General features: G+C 45.2%; 1 protein-coding gene across 1 annotated transcript in view; it reads right to left on the bottom strand.

The window, feature by feature from the left end:
• The window catches only part of CSTF3 (cleavage stimulation factor subunit 3), a 1368849-nt gene that overhangs the window by 189510 nt on the left and 1156934 nt on the right, over positions 1-22405 (bottom strand). Inside the window, exon 15 of the mRNA XM_044059129.1 lies at positions 21175-21277. Within this exon, the coding sequence (XP_043915064.1) occupies positions 21175-21277 (103 nt within the window). The remainder of the gene's footprint in view (positions 1-21174; positions 21278-22405) is intronic.

Genomic DNA, 22405 nt, shown 5'->3' with positions numbered 1-22405 from the left:
AACAAATGTCGTCCAATGAGACTCTAGACCAAAAGGCCGCAGAAGTAGCCACTGACCTAATGGAATGAGCTTTCACCTGACCCGGAGGAGACAAACCTTTACCTTTATAGACCTGAAGGATGCACAAGGAAATCCACCTAGCAATAGTGACCTTGGAGACAGGTTTACTCAAAAATTGTTTAGAGAAGGACACAAACAATTGATCAGATTTAAGAAAGTTTTTAGTCGTGTGTAAATAAAATCGTAACTGTTGATGAACATCCAACAAGTGAAGTCTGTATTCCATTTTGTTAGCAAAATTTGGGAAGAAAACAGGTAGGTTAATGGTCTGATTGATGTTAACTTGTGATGCAATCTTGGGAAGAAAGGACGGATTGGTCCAAAGAGAAACCCTATCTTTATGGAAAATCATATATGGAACTTTAATAGACGAAGCTTGCAGTTCTGAGACCCTTTCAGCAGAGGTGATAGCGACTAGAAATGCTGTTTTCCAAGACAAAAACTTAAGATTTGTAGTTGCAGCAGGTTCAAATGGCGGCGCGACCAAAGCTTGAAGAACCATAGTAAGGACCCATGGAGGAACAGGATCCTTGACCGGGGGGCGTAAAAGGAAAGTTTTAATAAAGGTTTTACACAGTCTGGAAGAGGCAGAATTCTCACCCACATGAAAATGAGAGATGGCAGCTAATTAAACTTTGATAGTAGAAGAGCTTGCTCCTTGTTGAAAAATATTGGCTAGGAAGTCAAGAATGGAAGAAATAGGAGCCGTGAAAGGATCTAAACTCTTTTGAGAAGCCCAAAAGGAAAAACATTTCCATTTGCTGCGGTAAATCTTCCTGGTGTAAGACTTATGAGCTGCCACCAGAATAGACCTGACTGAAGAGGATAATCCAGGATCCAGGAGTCCTAGCAATCAGGGAAACTGGAGCAGCCAAGCCGTGAGCTTCAAACTGTCCAGGTTCAGATGAGGAACCCCCGAGGGGTGTGAAATAAGATCCTGAATGGGATCCAAGATCAAAGGCGGAGCCAGAAGATGAGATCAAAGGCAGGGAAACCATACCTGGCGAGGCCAAAATGGGGCAATGAGGATCACTTTGCTATCCAGTTGACAAGCTTTCTGTAGAAACCTTGGAATAAGAGGTAATGGGGGGGGTAAGCATACAGAAGATCGGGAGGCCAAGCTTGGACTAGAGCATCTCTGAGGGCCTCCCCTGGCTGAGGGATCAGAGCGAAGAACTCGCTTCACTTCGCATTGGAAGGAGATGCGAAGAGATCACAGCAAGGCTGACCCCACTCCAGAAACATCTGCTCCGCTACTGAATGATTCAGAGACCACTCGTAAGGCATCAGAATTGTCTGACTTAACCTGTCTGCTAGAATGTTGGATCATCCCGGAATGTGCGTTGCTATGAGAAAGCGACTGGTGGAGATCACCCATTCCCACACTCTCATGGACAAAGGGGTAAGATCTGGTCCCTCCCTGTTTGTTGACATACCAGACCACTGACATGTTGTCTGATTGAATTGCAAAGGTTCCCAGAGGAAGATAGGCATGAAGAGCCTGCAACGGCAATAGGACCACACTCATCTCCAGTACTTTTATATGCAAACTGCTCTTGACAGGGGACCACAGGCCTTGGACTGTCCTACCCAAACAATGCCCCCTCACCCAAGTTGGGAGGCATCCGTGATCACTGTGGCTTGGACAGGGGCTGGAACGAAAGGTCGTCCCTCCAAGATTTCCGGGGAGTACATCCACCACAGAAGGGACGACCTGCAGACTCGACTAAGGTGTATTGGATATGATAATGGAAGATCCAACAGGGATCATTAGAGTCCACTAGAGTCCACTGTAGTACTCACACGTGTAACCGGGCACACGGAAGAAGCGTTATTGTTGCTGCCATAGAACCTAGGGCCTTCAGCACCGATTCTGCTGAGGGAAGATGAGAACAGACCAGGGAAACATGCATTCTCAGGTTTTGCACTCTCTTCGTGGTCAGGAAGATTTTTTACTGTGTGTCTATCCATGCCCCAATATAGTCTATCACCTGGACAGGGTTTAGAAGTGATTTGGATGTGTTGATTGTAATCCCCAAGTGAACAGCAAGCTTTAAGAAATAATCCCTGGTTTGAGAAAGTAGATGCCTGGTGGGAGCAGTGAGGAGCCAATCGTCCAGGTACGGATAGACCTGAATCCCCTGAAGCCTCAGGTGAGCCACTACTACTGCCATCACTTTGGCGAACACCCTGAGGGCTGTGGTGAGACCAAATGGTAGGACTCGAAATTGGTAATGATTGACTCCTAGCCAGAAGTGGAGAAACCTCCTGGAGCTGCTGTGCGCATCTTTATGTGATAGTAGGCATCCTGGAGGTCTAACAAGCACATCCAGTCACTCTCTTGCAGGTACGGCATGATGGACTGTAATGTGACCATCCAGAATTTTTCTTTGGCAACTGACAGGTTCAGGGTAGATAGGTCCAGAATGGGCCTTAAGTCCCCCATTTTCTTTGGCACCAAAAAGAACCTGGAGTAGATGCCCAATCCGGACTGATCTGGGGGGATGGGTTCGATGGCTCGTTTCTCTAGCACCTTAGAGATTTCCAGGGCTGTCTCCTCCCTTTGCATGGGTGGTATGTCCAGGAGGTGTTTGGGAGGAACCACAAAGGGGATAAAGTATCCTCTGGATATGATCTGAAGCACCCAGCGGTCTGATGTTATGGACTCCCATGCCGCCAGGTGAAATGACAATAGACCCCGACTGCCTCCAGAGTAGAGCAGTCGGGCAACCCTTCAGGTTGCTGTCCGGGCCTGTACGAGAAAGGTTCTCGAGACCCAAAATTCCTTGGACCCCCCTCTGCCTCTGGGCCAGCTTCTATCTTGTCCCCCTCTGCCTCTGGGGAAGAAGAGCCCTGAGTGTCCCAGGAATACTGTGACTTCCGGTACTACATTTTCTTTTGCCCTCTCTGATTCCGGGAAAAGTATCTTTGAGGGTTTGAGAAGCAGATTCCGATGGCAGACAGTGTCTTCCCATCTTTCTCAGTCTGGACCAAAGTCTCTTTGATGGTCTTACCAAAAAGAGTAGAGCTGTCATAAGGGGCATTGGAAAAAGACACCTTGAAATGTTCCGAAAACTGACATAGTTTGAGTCAGGAGTTGCACCTCATGGATACATCAGACCCAGCCACCCTAGCCGCACCTTCGGTGGCATGTGAAAGGAGTCGCATGGACGTATTGGAGACTGCTTTTAAAGTGGCCATCCTAGCAGAGAACGTGTCTCTGTCCTCCTGCAACATGGACTTAGGGGGAGACTCAGCCAGTTCCTTGACTAGGTCATGCTGTAGTCTCGTGACATGGGCCAGGTATTTCAGCTACCTGATGGAAAAGGTTGCTGACGCATAAACCCGCTTCCCTAAGCGGTCCATCATCCGAGACTCACGGTCAGGGGGACGAACCGAGGAACTCTCTTGGGTTATTTCCTTTTTAGTGGCTGCTGCTACCACCATAGCATCTACGGGGGAGCCCTTGTTCCACACTGGTCTATCTGAAGGTGGACTCAAGATCTTACCTGGACGTTTTGGGAATGGTCCCATGGTGTCTGGCTCCTTCTAGGCCCGTGAGGTGACCAGGTTCACCAGGGGATCTGCAGGAGATGGAAGTAGATGGGCCCATGCCGAAAGCCTCCAGGAACACAGATTTGTCAGAAGAAGGTTTGTGGGGGGACCAACCTCCCCGCTGGTGCAGAATTTCCATGATGTCTCCAAAGCAGATATCCTCGGGAGGTGACCTGGGGGAACCTTCCCCATCATCCAAATCAGTGTCCTCAGTGAGGGACTTGGGGGAGTCCAAGTGCCTCCTCTTACACGTATGCTTTCGAGGCATGTCTCCGGTGGGGCTCTCCGGGGGGAACTCGCAAGCCACTTGTTCCTCAGGGGGAACCGCCTGGGGCTCCTAGAGCACGGGCTGTCCCTCTGATAAAATGATGGGATTCAAAGAAAACGCCAAGGGAGTCGGGGTGGAATCAGTGGAAATAGTCAAGGGTCTTGATCCAGTGGAGAGAATCTTTTCTACCACATCGAACGCCGAGGGAGAATGAGCCTCCTGCGGTACTATTAAGGAAAGCGCTTTCCCCAGATCAGATGGAAGAATTGGTGCCGGGCCCGAAGTGGACGGAGCTCCGAGGGAGGGAACTTGACCTGGCAACACCGGAGCCGATGAAAAAAGTTCCGCTCCCTCGGATCTGACACCCAGGCTCCGAGCGCCACTCGGATCCAAACTGGTCAGATCCGACATGCTCCAGGCAGCTGCCGGTGTCGAGGAGACAGGTACTGTCGGCACTGACCCCCTGACTAAGGCCATCCTCAGATCAGAGTACTCTGAACCCAGTGAACAGATCAGAGGAGGAGAAATTGGTGTGAAAAAAAGGAAGCAAACTCCCCCCTCCAGAGGGAGAGAGGGCTGGCAAGACTACCATCTGGATCTGAGTACGAATGAACCTTCTCATAATTCTATCCATCTCAACTTCAGATAAGCTTCGGGTGGTTCTCGACGAGGCCACGGACTCCAACCTGGTGGGTCAAGGTACCGAGGCCCTAGATGGTGGTCGTGTCTCCTCCAGCTCTGAGGAAAATTTCGGAGATTGGAGCTGAGAGGAGTCACGGATCCTAACCTAACTTTTGGCGGGAGTAGAAGAAAGGTCCGGAGACCTCTTGCGTTTCTCTGCTTTATGCTCTTTCTCCTTCTCTCTGCCCCTTCTGCGCTCCGCTTCTACATGCTTAGAAATGGGAAGTTGAGTCCCAGCCTGGGAGGGAGGAGAAGTAAGGGCAAGAGAGGAAGGAGAGGTGGCCACAGCAGCCACTGTGATTGAAGCAGTGGAAGAGGCAGTCACCTCAGAAGTGGGTAGAAGGCCTTTCAGGGCCAACTTAGCCTTCCTATCTTTAATAGCGCGCAGGTTAAATCCCACGCAAATAGTACAGTCAGTACTCAAATGTGCTATGCCCAAGCACATAACGCAAACAGTGTGGCCACAGTCAGTGCATCTCTTGAAGACAGGCTTGGGGTCAGCCATGTCTCTACAGAAGAAAAAAGGTACACACACAAGAGAAGGAGAGAGAGAAAAAATACTTATTTCCCATTCAGTCCCACTCACCACACACTCAAGGCACACAGAACACTGAGGGCGGAGGGGAAGCAACACACTCAAACTAACACCGAAACTACAGGAAACCCTAACACACAACGCACCGGCGAGGGGGGAGGAGAGGGAACCTAAACTAATCAACTAACACACAAAAAATTAAGAAAAGACTGCTTAATAAGCAAATAACCCACTCACTAACTCGGAGCTCAAGAGATCACGATGCTTCAGGCAAATCGCGGCAAACGAAATCTGGGGGTGGAGGTGTATTATGGGTAAGGGGAGGAGCACGGAGAAGATGCTAGTGAATTTGCTGGCTCGGATCCGGTACCCACAGGTTGAAGACCAAATGAAGTAAAATACTTCAGATTTCATGTTTTTCATACCAAATATATTCATAAATTTATTCTACCCTACCCTCTTTTGTTATATTTTCCCTTCTAGGTCCCCACATACATCCTCACTATTGAAAATCAAGTTCCAGTCCCTATGTATAAATATTCTCTGCTGAAAGCTGATTATTTCTCCAAAATTTCCTTAAGCTCCATAACAGCAGTTTTAGGTGGAATATAAATACATGCCACAGTAATCCTCCTCCTCTTTTGCCTTTACCCTCTTACTACCACAAATTTACAATTTCTATCTTTTTTCCCTTTTCTACCATTATTGGAACTTTCTTATCTTTTTAACATTGCAATGCCTACATTTCTTAAATCTAAAAAGGAAAAAGTACATGTTTACTTTAGTATCTTTATCACATACAACAATCGCTGCAAATGCTTTACTATGTAACATGCAATTTATATCATGAAATGTGTTATACAAATACTATTAAGCACAAAAGCAATTTACTTACAGTTAATTTTGCTTTTTTCTCTCTCTTTTTTTCCCCTTTTAATGTCCTTCTAAACATTAATGAAATGAAGTGGGGTATATGCCTTTCAGACCGCCTACAAGTTTAACAAAGTCAACAAAAATTGAATAATGCTCAACCTATTTTTCTTGTAAAACAATATTTCACAAACATGATCTATGCTTTATAGTCTCACAATTACTCACTAATTTCTGTGTTGCTGGTCTTCTTCATGTTCATCTCCATCTCCCATCTCAGATTCTGGTTCAAGCCCAAGCTACTCCCAATCGATTCCTCTAGTCAACTCCTGTACTTTTTTCTGTCTCTCAAGCATTTTTCTTGGGTACATCGGTTCATAGGTTGGGACAAAGCCATCGGCCCTAGGGCCTATACAAGCCTAGCCATAACAATTCCCTGGCTATTTCTTCCCACAATATTTACTTCCCTGGACTCCTGTCTAGCAGGGCAACTGACAAGATCCCTGGGGTGAATTTCCTATCTCCCATCCAATCGTCAAGTTTCCTTTTAATTTCAGGAGAATGAGAAGCAGAGCCCCCTTTTGTTTTCATGGCTCACTTTCTGTTGGACAAAAAGCCCATTTTCCATCTAAAAATGACTGCTCCTCCAGGAAAAAATATTCTAAAGGCAACTGAATACAGCAGCTTGAATCTCATACATCCAAGATATGCAAAACCCTCTCAGTGCAAGACTGTGGAGAAGGGAAACAGGTAGGCAGTTGGATGGACTGATTAAGAGACAACTCATTCACCACTTTGGGCATGAAGATGCTTGGATTAGTTCTCAAGGATACTCTGTCCCTATGAAAAACTAGGAAAGGAAGGAACCATCAATTCCTGAATCTCACAAACCCTTCAAGCAAAGGTTAAGGCCACTAGAAGCACAGTTTTCCATGTGCAGAACTTTAGAGAAGCAGAAGCTGCTGGTTTAAAATAGGCCTGAGTAAGCTTTTCTAGCACACAGTTAAGATCCTAAGGAGGAGAAACTGGTTTCCTTGGGGGTCTTAAATGTAGGATGCCTTTAAGAAAAGCTTAACTTCTAACCTGGAAGCTAAGGGGGGAGTGAAAGGCAAACAGGCAGACAAGGCAGAGCAATGGACTTTAAATGAAGAATAGGAAAGACCACTGTTGAGCAACACACACAGGTAAGAAAGTACTAAGGGAAAGTCTGCACCAAACAGATCCTCTCTCCTTTTTTAGCACCAAATGGAACATCTTTTCCACTTGAAAATGTAAGAGTTTCTAGTATTGGGTTTCCTGGTCTCCTGCACAACCCCTAGCATGATCTTAGAAAATAGGTGCCTAAAAGGGATCAAAAGTTGATCACCCAGAAGGTTAGCTGTAGGGTTGACACATGGGGGTGAATCAATAACCATTTGTCTTAAATGAGTAGGTCCATCCGATGAGGTAACTTGCAGTAATGACCCATGGCTAATTGCGGAAGAAAATGGAACCAGTGCTGTCTTGGTCAAAAGGGGGACACTAGTAAGATTTTTGGGATTCTCCTGTAGGATTTCAACAGGACTTTCTGAATTAAGGGGGAGGGGGGAATACATAGAGAAACATCCCCTTCCATGAGAAAGACAGAGCGTCCACCTTCCACACTTGAGGGTGAGGGACTCTTGCACAAAAGCGAAGAAGTTGCCAGTTCATAGGGGAACAAAAAGGTCCAGTTCTGGAGTACCCCACCAGTGAACTAGACCCAGGAACACATACCTGTGAAGCATCCACTCATGAGACTGTGTCACAGATCTGCTTAATGTGTCTTCCACCTAGTTCTGAGTCTAAGGAAGGTACAAGGCATGCAGAGTTACAGTGTATTGAGTAGCCAATTCATAGCCTTGATGGCCAGGCAGCAGAGAAGGTAAGATTTTGTGCCCCCCTACTTGGTTATATACCAAAGGACTGTGGTATTGTCTATGAGGATCTTGAGAGGTCCAGGTAGAAACAGCGTGTGGAAGGTCTGTACAGCTAGAAGTAGAGCCCTTATTTCCCCGATGTTGATATGTTCCGTCTTTTTTGAGAAGGGGACCAAAGACCTTGAACCTTCATGGAAGCAAAGGTTGCTCCCCAATCCAAGTCTGAGGCATCTCTAAAAAGTTGCTGAACTGGTTGAGGTATCTGAAGAGGTAGGCCAGGGTTCTGACTGAGTTGCTGTATCCACCAATGTAACTTTTTCCAGATAGGGGAGCAGGGGAATCAAGACGTCTAAGGGGTGAGCATGCTGGGACCAGACTGTCTTTAGAAACACTGGAATTTCCTCATGTTTAGCTTTGCAAAGGGCAGCATGGGGATAGTATAGGCCATGAACCCCAGCAATCTCAGAAACTCCCTGGCCGTGATAGAAGGAAGAGGCAGAAGAGCCTCCAAGAAGGCTTTGAGATAAAGTTACTTTCTCTACAGGAAGAAAAACCATCATCAAGACTGTGCAGAACCTGCACTCCAGGAAAATAAGGTCCTGACTTGCTAGAAGGGATGATTTTTTGAAATTCATTGAGAAACCCAGGGCCTGCAGAAAGCGAATAGCTATGTTCAGATGCTGGGTTAACAAATCTGGACTGGTGGCCAGAAAAAGCAGATCGTCCAAGTATGGGTGGACTTGTAGGCCTTTTAGCCTCAAATAAGCAATAGCTGGGGCCATGCACTTTGTGAATACCCTTGGAGCAGTAGAAAGGCCAAAGGGCAAGGCAGTAAACTGATAATGCAAAGAACCCATGGAGAAAGCAAAAAACTTCCAGAAATGAGGATGAATAGTGATACGCAGGTATGTATCCTTGAGCTCCAGGGAAGCTAAGAAGGCTTGAGGAGGGACCAGGAGAAGGAGAGCAGACAGGGATAGGATTCTGAAAGAAGGCACCACCAGAAAAGTGTTTAATAGGGAAATATCTAATATAGGCCTCCAAGAACCATCTTTCCTTGGAACTAGAAACATCCTGGAGTGGAATACCCTCCTCAGTTGGTCTGCAGGGACAGACTGGTGCCTTGATGTGAAGTTGAGCAAGACTTGAGGGAAACAGATGTAGTTGATTGGGGGGGTGGGGGTTAAAGTATTCCCTGAAAGGGAGGGAGAGTCTCCCAAGTCATAAAGTACCTCCTGCTTTGGATAACTGAAATCACCCTGGAGTCCTCAGTGACTTCCATCCAAGCAGAAAGGGAAAGAGAGAGGCGAAGAGACAAGGAGGTGTTACTTGGGAAAGGAGGCACAGCATCACAGAGGACTTTGTCTGGGCTGAAAGGGCTGCTGAGAAGGAGGAACATCAGCAGGAGTAACAGGTTTAGGCTGTGGGCATCTCATAGAAGGCTTACGAGGCCTAGCTCCAGAAGAAGCAGAAGTGGAGGAACGTGCAGGTTTCCTGACAAAAGGAGTTTTGGCAGGAAAATTCTTATGAAATTTTGGGACTGGAAGAACAAGCAAGTGTTTCATATCCTGAAGCTCATTACCTTTTCCCTGTGGTGATTTAAATAACTCTGTAGCTGCTTTGCCAAAGAGGGAGGAATTATCAGAGGAGCATCAAGCAATTTTGCCTTTATATCATCAGGGAGTGCCTGGAGACATAACCAGGAATGCCTTTTGAGAACAGATGCAGAAGCTGCTGCTCTGGAAGAGGCCTCAACTGCATCATAACTGCACTTGACCGAGTGTCTAGCTACCTGGGAGGAAGCTGACAGAAGCTACATGGCCAAAGATTTAGCCTCTGAGTCAGGCAATGGGGAAAGAGCCTGGGTAGCCTGAGTGAGCAAGGCCAAAGCATACCTAGACATGTGTGCATGATAATTTAGAGCCCTGATAGCCAAGGTGGAAGATGTATAGAACTTCTTACCCAGTCTTCCTAAAATTTTACTTTCCTTATCAGAAGGAAGTAGTTTAGTTAAGAGAGACAGCTTTGAAGATTTATCTGAAGTAATGGAAACCACAGCTGGGTCAGCTGAAGGGCATTTAAAAAGAAACTTGCAATCCTCAGGGACCTTATAGAAGTGATCAGGTCTTTTAGGGGCATGGACCTGTGAGTTAGGTGTCTTCAATGCTGCCTTAAAGGCATCTAAGAAGGCTGGCAGGACTGGTGGAACTGCTGAAGGAGCAGGGGGGTCCAACTGGAGTAGCTCATAATATCTCTCTTGTTCTTCTGAGAACTGAGAGGAGTCCCACTTAAAGAATTCCCTCATTTAATAATAGTTTCCCCAAAGGAAAGCTCTTCAATGGGAGAGTCACCCCCATTAGACTCTTCCTCTGGGAAAGCATATTCCACAGGAGAAGGGATCTTGGTGAAATATGCTAAGAAGTCTTCATCTGAGGAAGACTCCTCAGAATCAGTGTCATGAATCTGGAATTCCACAGACTGGCCTGGACGGTAGCACTGGGGATGAGGAGAATCCAGAGCTGGAGGCCTCAGAGTCATCAGAGCCTTAATGAGACCTTGTGAAAAACCTTCCCAATTTGACAGGGTAGGAGGAGTGGGAACATGTTTAGTTTTTTTTTTCTTTTTAACATGGTTTTAACTTTGGGGAGAAATGGCGGATTTAGACCTTACCTCAGACACCTCCCTAGACAAAGGAGCTGGAACAATCCCACAGTCTTTTGCAATAATGAGATGCAGTTTCCCCAAGTCGTCTGAGCCGGATGTCTGCATAGCCTCGGACATGCTAGGATCTGCACTCCTGACAACTTCCATACCAGTCGGTACGCACCGAGGGAGTGGACCCTACTGCCGGGTTTTCATCAACCTCAAGGGGTACATCGGAAGGAGTAGGTGCAGCTAAAGATGATCCAGGCCTAGCCGTGCTAACCTTCCTCTTAACAGATGTCTCAGAAGCACTCGCGGAACCTTCCATAGTGTCCCTAGCCAGATATTTGAGTGTCTGACTTTCTAAATACAGATTCGAGGCCAACAAACTACGCAATGCTTTAGGAACAAAGGTGTGACAAATAGAGCAGGCCTGGAGGTCGTAATTACGCCCTAAACAAAACAAGCAAAGCTTGTAACTATCTACATTGAATTTGCCTTTCACACCTATACTTGCTATTTCTGGATGGCATTAACAAAAACAAAAGGCAGTAGTAATACATTAAATCCCGTATGGGGTACTTACCTAAAGCTGGAAGACGACACCAACGGTATCCAGTGGCAGACCGAATGCACGACTCAACCTTTCCGAATGGCGTTGAAAAAGTTCTGGGGATTGTACGTGCGGACGTCCATTTTATGGCTGATGTTGACTGTGCTTTGTGCAATGTCCCATGTAGAAGTAGTGGCTCTAAGCTTTTGTATACAGGCTGGACGTCGGGTCAGTTGGCGGAATGCAACCCATATGTAAAGAACACTGCAACACTGAATAGAAGAACATATGATAATGTGATCCAGACATGCAAAACCTTAAGAAATGTCTGAAATCTGGATGAATGAGGATGTGATAAGCATCTTTTATGTCTAGTCTTGTCAGGAAACTGAAAGAGGAAGAAAAGGTAACAGTTTGTGAAGTGACATCAGTTTGAATTTGGTCATTATCACAAACCAGAATTCGTCTCCAAGATTTTCTTCCTTTGTCACTAGGAACATCCTTCAATAAAAATATTTCCCCACTTGAGAAGTGGAAAGTACAGTTGTGTACACATACCATAAATGTAGATGTTCGAGTGTATTCACTGTTGCAGTCATCACCTGTGGGTTATCCCTGCTGTGGTAGCCCTTGGCTGGCCCGAATACAGAGGCAATGTTTTTCTGCATTGGCTGTTGTCACTTGCTGCCTGACATCAAGTCATCAGTGCTATAAAGGAAGGCAGCCAACGCCATTACATCAGTTTTTTTTTTGCCCTAACCAGTCAAAGGCCCAAGTAAATATGGTAAAGTGGTCCTGATGGCTAAAAGCCACTGTTATAAACTTGTGTCTCCCTAAAGAAAGAAGATATAAGGGGAAAGGAGGGTGGGAAACCAGGACTGCAACAACGAATACACTCGAACATCTACATTTATGGTAAGTGTACACAACTGTACTATGTTCTTTGTGTTTCATTGCTACAGTCATCACCTGTGGGAAGATTCCCAAAGCTGAGGAGAGGGGTGGTAGGATTAGTAAGAGACCTAGGAATGGGTCAGCATGCCCTGCAGAACTGCAGAAGAAAACCTTGCCCTAGCCTTAGAAAATAGAAGTAGGTGGTAATGCTTGGTAAAAGTATGGACAGAAGTCCAGTTGGCAACTTCCAGGATGTCCCTGGTGGAAACTCCTCTGAGGAATGTTGTGGAAGTGGAGGCTGCACTAGTTGGAATGGGTTCGGAAAGACTTAGGGGGGGGGGTTCCCATGGAATCTGTAGCAGAAAAGGATACAGTGTGATATCCATTTGGAAATGGTTTATTTGGAAATGGGCTTCCCCTATGCTCCTGGGGCAAAGCTGACAAGTAGATGGTCTGTTTTCCTGAAGGGTTTAGTATGTTCCAGACAGTATCTGAGCTGTCTGTGCACATCTAGTGAGTGCAGAATTCTTTCCCCTTGTTTTGAGGGTTAGGAAAGAAGGTGGGTAGATGTACGGCCTGGGTGAGAGTTACATTAGATACTACCTTGGCATAAAGGAAGGATTAGTCCTCAGGGAGACTCTGTCTACATAGAAGATGATGAAGGGCTCAATGGCCATCAGTGCCTGAAGTTCTGAAACCATTCTGGCTGAGGTGATAGCTAGGAGAAAAGCAGTCTTCCAGGAGAGGTATCTTAGTTCTGCTGAAGCACCAGGTTCGAAGGGTGGCAAAGTTAGTTTTTCCAAAACATAATTCAGGTCCCAGGCTGGAGTTGGTGGCCTTCTGGGAGGTCTGATATTAGAAGCCCCTCTAAGAAATTGTTTAATCAAAGGATAGGAGAACAGGGGCTGTTTTGTATCAAAATGGGCTGAAATGGCTGAGTTGTAGATTTTAATAGAGGAGAAGGAGAGGCCACTATTAAGTAGCTCTGCTAGGTAGTCCAGGATAAGAGGGATGGAAGGTTGTGAGGTACTGCCCCCTCTGGACTGGCTCCAGGAGCTAAATATTTTCCATTTTCCTGCGAAAGATTTTCTGTTACTGGGCCTTCTGACCTCTGTGATTATGTCTAGCACCTGTTTGCTTAACAGGGGGCCCTTGTTTGCCTTTAGAGTATTAGCAATGCTGATAGTTTGAGAGTCTGCAAGTCTGGGTGCAGCATCCCCCCCACCTGAATTAAGAGTTCTGAGATCAGGGAAAGCTGTCTGGGAGGCTGTAAGTTCAGGCTGTGCAGTAAGGGGGTACCAATGCTGTCTGGGCCAATCTGGAGCAATGAGGATGGCCTTTGGACTCTCCTCCGTTATTTTGATCAGTACCTTGGGAATAAGAGGCAGAGGAGGAAATGCATACACAAAGAGGGTGTTCCAGGGGAAGGTCAAGGCATCCACCTTCCACGCTAGGTGGTGATACTCCCTGGTACAGAATTTTTCAGCTGATGGTTGAGATGCAAAGCAGAGAGATCCGCCTCAGGAGTCCCACATGCCAGGGTGATTTGTGAAAAGATTTTTTTCTGTGGAGCTGCGATTTGTGGGGGGTCCAGTAAGTTTCTGCTTAAGTGGTCTGCCAGGGTTTTGTTGATCCCTGGTAGGTATTGGGCTATCAGATGTGGTCTCATGGAAGAGGCTGTCAGCCAGAGGTTCATGGCTAGCCTGCACAGAGGGTAAGATTGGGTCCCTCCCTGTTTGCTGATGTATCGCATTACTGTGGTGTTGTCTGTTTTGATAAGGAAAACCCCTGGTTTGAGATGGTGTTTGAAGGATGTCAGAGCCTTTTGTACTGCCATCATTTCCTTCTGGTTGATGTGTAAGGGAAGGTGCTGCACATTCCAAAGACCTTGGGTGCACCTGACTTCTATGTGAGCCCCCCAAGCTATGTCGGAGGTGTCGGTGGTAATGGTCTGCCTGGTTGGACAGGAGGTGAAGAAAAGACCCTTGTTCTGGGCACAGGACCCTGCCCACCAGAGAAACTCGGCTCTTATACAGGGGATCAGAGGGAGAGAGGTCTCTAGAGGTTGACAGTGCTGACACCAAAAGGTTCTTTAGGTACCAGTGAAGTTTTCTCATGTGAAGCCTGGCCAGAGGAATTAGAAGGATGCAAGATGCCATGTACCCCAAGGCTTGCAGGAACTTCCTTGCAGTGAGGTGACTTCTGGAAGCCAGCTAGGTAAAATAGAGAGGCAGGAAACTCTGCTCTGCTGGGGTAGGAAGGCCATTTAGGGATGCTGTGTCCAGCAGTGCTCCCAAGAAAATGATCTTCCTGGAGGGTATTTGCCTTGATTTCTTCTTGTTGATGGTGTGCCCTAAGGAGGTTAGAAGGATTTTGACAAAGAGAAGGTCCTTGAGGAGCTTTTCTTTGCAATCTGCCTGAATGAGAGAGTCATCCATATAAGGGTAAATTTGTATATTTTTCTGTCTGCAAAAGGCTAGGCCCAAGGCTAAGCATTTGGTGAATACCCTGGGAGCAGTAGATAAGCCAAAGGGTAGGGCAGAGAACTGGGAGTGTTGTGAGCCTGCTCTGAAGCAAAGGAATTTCCTACAGGATTCCCTTATGGCGAAGTGGAAGTAGGCATCTTTTAGATCTAGGGTAACTAACCAAGCATTTCTTGTCAGCACAGGCAGCAGCTGCTACAAAATTATTATTTTGAATTTGGAGACCACCTGGAAGGTGTTCAGAATGGATAGATCCAGGATGGGGTGCCAAGTGCCCACTTTTCTGGGAACAAGGAATAGTCTGGAATAAAAGCCTTTGCCTGTTTGATCTGAGGGGGCAGGTTGTACTGCCCCTTGGGATATCAAGAGTTTGGATGTTTCACTGCCTCTGCCCACTCATTTGGAGGTAAGTCCGATTACCCTCTTGGAACTAGGAGTTCGTTGAAGGAGAATTTGTATCCCTGAAAAACGATCTTTAAGACCCATTGGTCCTTTGCTACAGAAAGCCAATTTTCTTTGCAGAGGGAGAGCCTTCCTCTTAGATTTTGGTGAGTGAAAAGAGGGCAGAGGGAGTCATTGAGAGTTTTTGCCATAGAGGGATGGCGTAGAACTCCCTGCCTTTGGAGTGGAAGTGGTTCACTGTTTGGTTCTCTGCTGTCACTGAGATAGGAGTCTGGGTGGTCTGTCCCTGCGGGGCTTACCTTGCGCCCCCTGTCTGCTAGGTGCAGGAAAGGACCAGTGTTTTGAGGGAAAATTCCTGCTGAACCTAGGAGGCTGTACCTGAAGGAAGTCTTTTACTGTTTGCATAGATTTTGCTATGTCTGCCATCTTTTTTTAAGCACCTCTTCTGCTTTTACTCCAAACAAGCGGCCCTTATCCAAAGGTGCATCAAGTAATTTAGATTTGACATGATCCGGGAGAAGTTGTTCCTTCAACTATGCATGTCTCCTAATGACAGATCCTGGCACTGATGTCTTGCTTGAGGCTTCTAGGGCATCATATCCACAGTGTAATGAGTGTTTAGCCACTTGACAAGTAGAGTGCAGTAAATCTGCTAACTCTTTCGAACTGGCACAGTCAGGAAATGTTGAAATAGTTTGTTTTAATAGTTCCAAAATGTGTTGTTGATATTCTTCGAATCAATCTCCAGAGCCGTGGACAAGGGTAAGGTGGTCCACAAAGCCTATCTGGACCTCGCCAAGCCCTTCGACATCATCCCCCACTCTGGAATCTTAGATAAACTTATTAAGCTGGGCATTAATCCCTACGTCACTCGATGGGTTTCCAACTGGCTTACTGACAGAACCCACACTGTAAAAGTAGTTGACTCCAAATCCAGCTCCAGACAAGTGGAGTACCTCAGGGTTCAGTCCTGGGACCGCTCTTGTTTGGCATCTACTTCTCTGAAATACAGACCAACACTAAGGGAATCTGGCTAACAAAGTTTGCAGATGACTGCAAACTGGGGGCATTATTGAATCCCCAAACGATGTGGATATTCTACAAAAGGGCCTTACAGAAACAGATGCTTGGTGCCAGAGCCATGGGCTCAAGCTCAATGCCAAGAATGTATAGTTATCCCCTTTGGGAAAAAAACATGTACCTGTGAATTACCACATAGGTGGCAGTACACTAAACACCGAAAGTGTGATAAGAGACTTAGGGACACAGGTGGACAGTGGTCTCACCTTCGATAACCACATCGCCACAATAGTAAGGAAATCCTTCTATGTGGCACACCTCATCACTAAGGGCATTTCATCCAGAAAAAAGGATGTCATTGTCCCACTGTAACCTCATTAGACCCATTATAGAATACAACGCCCCGTTTGGTATGTAACTCTCAAGTCATCTGCAACAACTGGAAAGGCCGCAGAAATACCTCACTAAAAGAATCACAGGCCTAAAGCAGATGCCCTATGCTGACCGTCTAAAAAAAACCTCCACCTATACTCTGTCGCATATCATCTACTCAGAGGCGATCTCTGCTTGACGTACAAGGCCATGTCAAACCCAGAGCTGTTGGACATGCTACACTTAAAGAAATCCCAATCCCTCAGAGACACACGCTCCAGGGATCTAAACCTTGTCATCACAATGAACAAAACATGCTGTAGGGATAGGTTCCTGACCCAGAGACTCCCCAGACTCTGGAATAGACTGCCCATACATGTCAAGCAGAGCGCCTCTTTGGCCCTCTTCAAAAGGAACCTTGATGACTGGATGGGAGATAGGAAATTTACCCCAGGGGTCCAGGGAAGTAAATACTGAAGGAAGAAATAGCCAGGGAATTGTTATGGCTAGGCTTGTATAGGCCCTAGGGCCGATAGCCTAGTACCAACCTATGAACTTATTTTACCATGTGGAACTGACAGTTTAGTGCTCTGATAGCTAAAATTGCAGAGATGTATACTTTTTTACCCCATCTGGCCAGAGCTCTGGAGTCCTTGTCAGAAGGAATAGGATTCTTTGCAGAACTAGCCTTAGCTCCTTTTGGTCCCTGTGTAATGACCTCCAGGTCTGCAGCAGGATTTCTGTACAGGTATTTTTGAGAATCCGGTACTCTGTAATACTGGTCAGGCTTTCTGGGAGCAGGTGGGAGGGCGTCAGGAGTTCAGCTGGATTCATGGAAGACATCATCTACTACCTCTAAGATTGGAGGGATGGCCAAGGGTCTGTGCTGGGGTAGGTCTAGAAACTCTCTTAGTCTTTTCTTAGACTGAGGGAAGTTCTGGGATTCCCAGTGGAAATGTTCCCTTAGGGTGTGAAGGGTTTCCCCAAAGGAAAGATCTTCTGGTGGGGAGGCAGAAGGAATGGATTCCTCTGCATCTGAATCCTCATAAGCAGTCAGAGGTTGTTGTTCCTCTTCAAAATTTGAATAATCAGACTCCTCAGAATTCTGTTCTGTCAGTATTTCAGGAGAAAGGTCTCAAGGTGTGGCCTGACTACCCCTGATAAGGGTGATAAGATCCTACGACATTTTAAGGATTTGAGCTTGGGGTGGTGGAATAGGAGTAAAATGGTGGCTAGAGACAGTTTTCCTAGGAGTGGCCTTGCCTCTAGGCCTGAGAGTATCTATCAGTCTGAGAGAAACGGTAGTCGGAGAAAATGTCATTTTTCGTCTAGATTTGGTAGTGCGAAAAACCTCCTCGGAAGCCAGTGCCTGCATCGCGGCTCCAGACACAACCAAAGGCTTGGAAGACTAAGATGATTTCTGCGGCATACTGGACTCCCAAAGGGTCTCAGTAGAGGCATGCGAAGGTATCGAATCGGGCATCAGGGGCTGTTAAGGCGTCTCACTGAATTATGGAGAACTGACTACCTGCCTTGCGGTAGAGTTGTCTGAAGGCTTAGCCTTGTGTGGTCTGTCTGTATCTTTATCCTTACGTTTTTTCGGAATGTCTATGGATTGTTGGCTGATGGAAGCCATTTCGGAATGTGACGATAGAAGACAAAAATACCTGACTACAATAAGAGCTCTACAACGAATGGTTCTTACGTTAGAGGGCATAAAACCGGCAACGGGGAATGCCATGGTCTGGTCCTAAACAAGTGACCCAGTATGAATGGAAGTCTCGGTGTGGTCATTGCTTTCCACAGGCGAGACAATTGTTAACTTTTCTGGACATCTGTTAGTGCAAGAAAAAAGAATCCCCAACAGGGTACTTGGCTTTAGATGTTTTCAGCTGTAATTCAAACTCTGGTAGTGACCGACCGGCACACTTGCGAACTGCTTCTGCTACAGGCTCCACGGTAAGAAAGACTGATGTAATGACGTTGGCTGCCTTCCTTTATAGTACTGATGACCTGACGTCAGGCAGCAAGCGACAGCAGCCGACAGAAGAAAAACACTGATTCTGGTAATCGTACCGGCCGAGGGCTACCACAGCAGAGATAACGCCACAGGAGATGACTGCATCAGTGAAACACAAAGATCATCATCTGGTTCTAGCACTCCTTGGGACAGCATGTGATGAAGAACTGGTGGAAAACAAGAGACTAATCTGGAGGATGAGGAATGACCCTCTGGAAGGACAGAATTTTCTCACACTGCCATCTACAGTCTTGATAAGTGATTTCCAGAACCCATTTATCTGAAATAATCTGTTGCTAAAAGAAAAATGGAGATTCAGACTTTCTGGGAGAAAAAAAAGGGGCCAGGATGGGATGGGTCTTACAAGGTCTCTTGAAAAGTCATTCAGACTTGTTGGACTGTCCTTGTTTTTGGGAAATTCAAGATTATTTTTTGGAACTCAGAGCTGCATTCAAGAAGGAATGTATGATATATATATTACTTCTTGGTGTGTTTCATATCGTGGGGAAGCTCTGTGTTTCTTTGTTGGAGAATTTTTCTTTTGTGTTTATTTTTTTTTTTGGAACTCCCTTGCTATATCTTCTTAAATGTCTGTTTACCTGTATTTTGTTGAGACTGTGTATTCTATTTTTTGTCAAAATTGGATGAGATAAAAAAAATCCTTGGAAAATTAGAAAAGGAGGGCTGAAAATCTTAGAGATTCCTTGGATTACCTCTATAGAAGAGGGGCCAACACAATCTCTATCCAAGGGAGAATTTAATATCTCATTTTTCACATCTGGGAGGTGCTGAGAATGCCACCATGCAAACCTTCTCAAAACATGCTTGCATTTTTTTTTTGTTTCTTTTTGACAGGCAAAATAGGGCCAACCATGTTGCTAATAGTAACAGCAGCTTCTCCAGGGATAGGCACTTCATTATGACAACATCCCTATTTCCTCTCCTAGGACCGACAAGGGTGGCTCTCCCTTGCCCACTGAGGAGACCTCAACAGCTGCAGAGGATGTGGCTAATCCTTGGTCCAAACTTCTAGCCTGCTGTGATGGCAAATGCTGTTTTTTTTTTTTTTTTTTTTTTTTGTGTGCGTGTGTGTGGAAGAAATACTGATTCTGGAACTGGTAGCCTGCTCCATGGTGAAGCAAAAAATGGTACCTCTTTCTCAGGGAACACAAGCAATAATTGTCAGTAAACACTATGAGTCCCACAAAGTTATTTTTTTGGCAGAAACACATGGTAAAATGCACGTTAAAACACATACCAGCCCCACAATAGCAAAATAAACACAATTTCTCCACAGATAAAATGTTTTCAGTTACTTTACAACACTTTTAAAAAGACAAAAAATGAGCACTCCAATTAAAAGTACGTTACAGTCTTAAGACAGTCCATTAAGAGACAACACTACTATCTTTAAAATAACTTTCCCAAAGAGGAAAGTAATAAACATGTACAAAATTAAGAAAATGGAAGCTTCTTCCCTGAAATGGAACTTATCTGCCCAGCAAAAGAAAGCACAATCCACTGTCACTCATCAAAAGCCTCAGCAACAGTAAAGCTTTGAGGGGCGCCAAAACATGTCTTTTAGTCATCTCAGCTGAAGCTGCCTGACAGTTTGGGCAAGTGGAAGGTGCTCCGACACTTTGGAAGCTGGCCAGCTGTTATATCCTTGCCGGGATATAACCCATACAAGCTAAGGCTACTGCAGCAGTGATCAATATGATGAACATAAGGAAGATGTGTAATGATTTACTATTTCAGTGACCCCCCCCCCTGAAAAATGATCACACCTTCTTAACCTAGTGCAGACCTCAAGATAAACTTTTCTTGAGTGCTGCGCTGAGAAATGTCTGTTTCTGGATAGCATTCAACATGAAAGGAAATCAATCTCAAGAGGACTCTATGATCAGTATCAATAAATACTGTTAACAAAACTGCTGTCATCAAAAATCAGCATCTCCTTTTTGACTTTCAGTTGAACTAGATGATCTGAGTCACTTAAAATTTGCACTCTGGATCTATAATGCTGCCAGGGTGACTCTCACTGGAAGGTGAAAGGCGCAGCTTGGACAGCACTGCATGCCTTTCACCAACAAGTCAAAAATGGTTTCTGACAGCAAACTGTCTTCACACATTTACTTCAAAAGCAGGATGTTATAATGGCAGCCAAGGAAGATTTACATCTATCTCTGTTGCAGTACCATTTAGCGTTCATATTCATATATATTCAATACATTTCCAGCAGAGAACAAGACAACTTTTCTATTTTTTACATGCAAGAAGTAATTCTCTGTCTACCTACTACACTATTTCCATAAAACACAGGTTGGTGGTACAAAGTCTGGGCCCAAATTTTAAAACAGATTGGAAGCCCTGTTTCTGCACTTTCTGACCAGATTAAAGCTGAACAGTATGGTTCCAGTATTTCAGTAATGGCAGAAAGCATGAAAGGATGTTCAGTGTGACGAAAGTTCCAAGATGCACAAGAGACGTGTGAATTACTAGAAAGTGATTGGCAAAAATTCACATTGCATTCTGTTGCAAGAAAAGCATACAAGCAGTTGTACTTGGTGTGTGTGTGTGGGGGGGAGGGGGAGAGATTGTGGACCCCATCTTTTTGTTGCATACAGGCATCAACAATAATGATGGCACACCTGGCCATTTGAGGGGACCTAGAAAGGAACTGCTGAATAATGCTTTGGCACATACCAACAAAGTTTTACACGTATGCATCTGCTGAGTGATTCTATCTCAAAAATCATCACTCTCTACATGCATTCTTTAATATGACTGTACTGCATACTTTCCATTTTTCTCCAAATAATAAACATGGGACTTAAATATGTATAGAAAAGAAGCAGTAATCTCACATTTTAAATATTTTAACAATACTAGATCAATTTTATAACAACTTGGTCCTTACCATTTAGGTGTGACAGATAATCGATGTATGCCAGTACATATTCTGGAATGTCTCCATACTTCTTCAAGCCCAACTCAAAGATTTTAAAGGCCACAGACTTGTCCTGTCAATGTAATTAAATCATGAAACTTGTTTAAACCTTTATGAAAAAATGAATTTATTAACATATCAGAAAATCCCTTTGGCGCACATAATTTGACATGGTCTGTTTTATTGAAACGAGACATTTTCAATGTTAACAGCAGGTAATGGTCATCTGGCTGACCTAGACTATCTACTTCCCTACCTACTGAATGAAATATAACGCTCTCTTTTCCCCTTTCCCCTAAGAACTGCCTTTAATCTCATAAATTCTTGAAATCTGTTATGAATCTTTACCATAATATGTCTTTATGAAGGCTCTTTTAATTATCTACCACCCTACTACACTATTAAATTTTCTGAAAATTAATAAAACCACAAGTGTGGCTGTTAAGAGTATACTCAACATATCAGGCAACATTCAAATCAAAGGAGCAATGCTGCAAGGATTACACAAACATACGAGGTAGCAGCTGAAAGTGGGCATCAGTTCTTCAGTCAGGTCTTTTCACGACACCCTATGGACACATGCAGGGATGCAGCCTCAAGCTTTGACTATTAGAGGAAGCCTTGCCATAAAATATGTGTCGTCCTCAACAATCCTTCACAAATGGCCCAGCTGACAGAACTGCAACATTCACCTGCAGCAATTATCTGCACCTAAACAGCTGCACAGAAAAGTCATTACCCATCCACCCTAAATATAATGGTAAATTCAGGAATAAGCGTCTATTATGGGACTCGTATATTAATGAACTGAATAAGAAGGAAATAATGAAAAGTTGCAATAAATTAATCCCATCTCCTTGGCTCAAGACCTTACTGCAACATGCCAGCTAGGAACTTAAGAGTTGTTGTTGCTGTGTCTTTCGGCTTTTTCCCGGTTAGGGGTCACCACAGTGGAACTCCAGTCCGCTAATGATTGGCAGTAGATTTTTACGTGCCGAGTTGCTGGCCCTAACGCACAACCTTCAACGAAGGTACGCCCAGTCATGCATGTCTCCACACAGAAGACGCTCTAGCTGAGAATCGAACAGGACAACGTCTTACTGTGAGGCGACAATGCTACCGCAGCACCACACTTAAGAGTGCAATTAGAAAATGCAGAGCATGAGCTTAAGGTTGCTGCAGAAACTATTCCAAGGATATA

This window comes from Protopterus annectens, chromosome 17.part0, assembly GCF_019279795.1.
Source record: "Protopterus annectens isolate FY-2018-M chromosome 17.part0, PAN1.0, whole genome shotgun sequence".
NCBI classification, from domain to species: domain Eukaryota; kingdom Metazoa; phylum Chordata; order Ceratodontiformes; family Protopteridae; genus Protopterus; species Protopterus annectens.
Note: the sequence above shows the minus strand (reverse complement) of the source record. Positions and strands in the feature narration are given on the sequence as shown.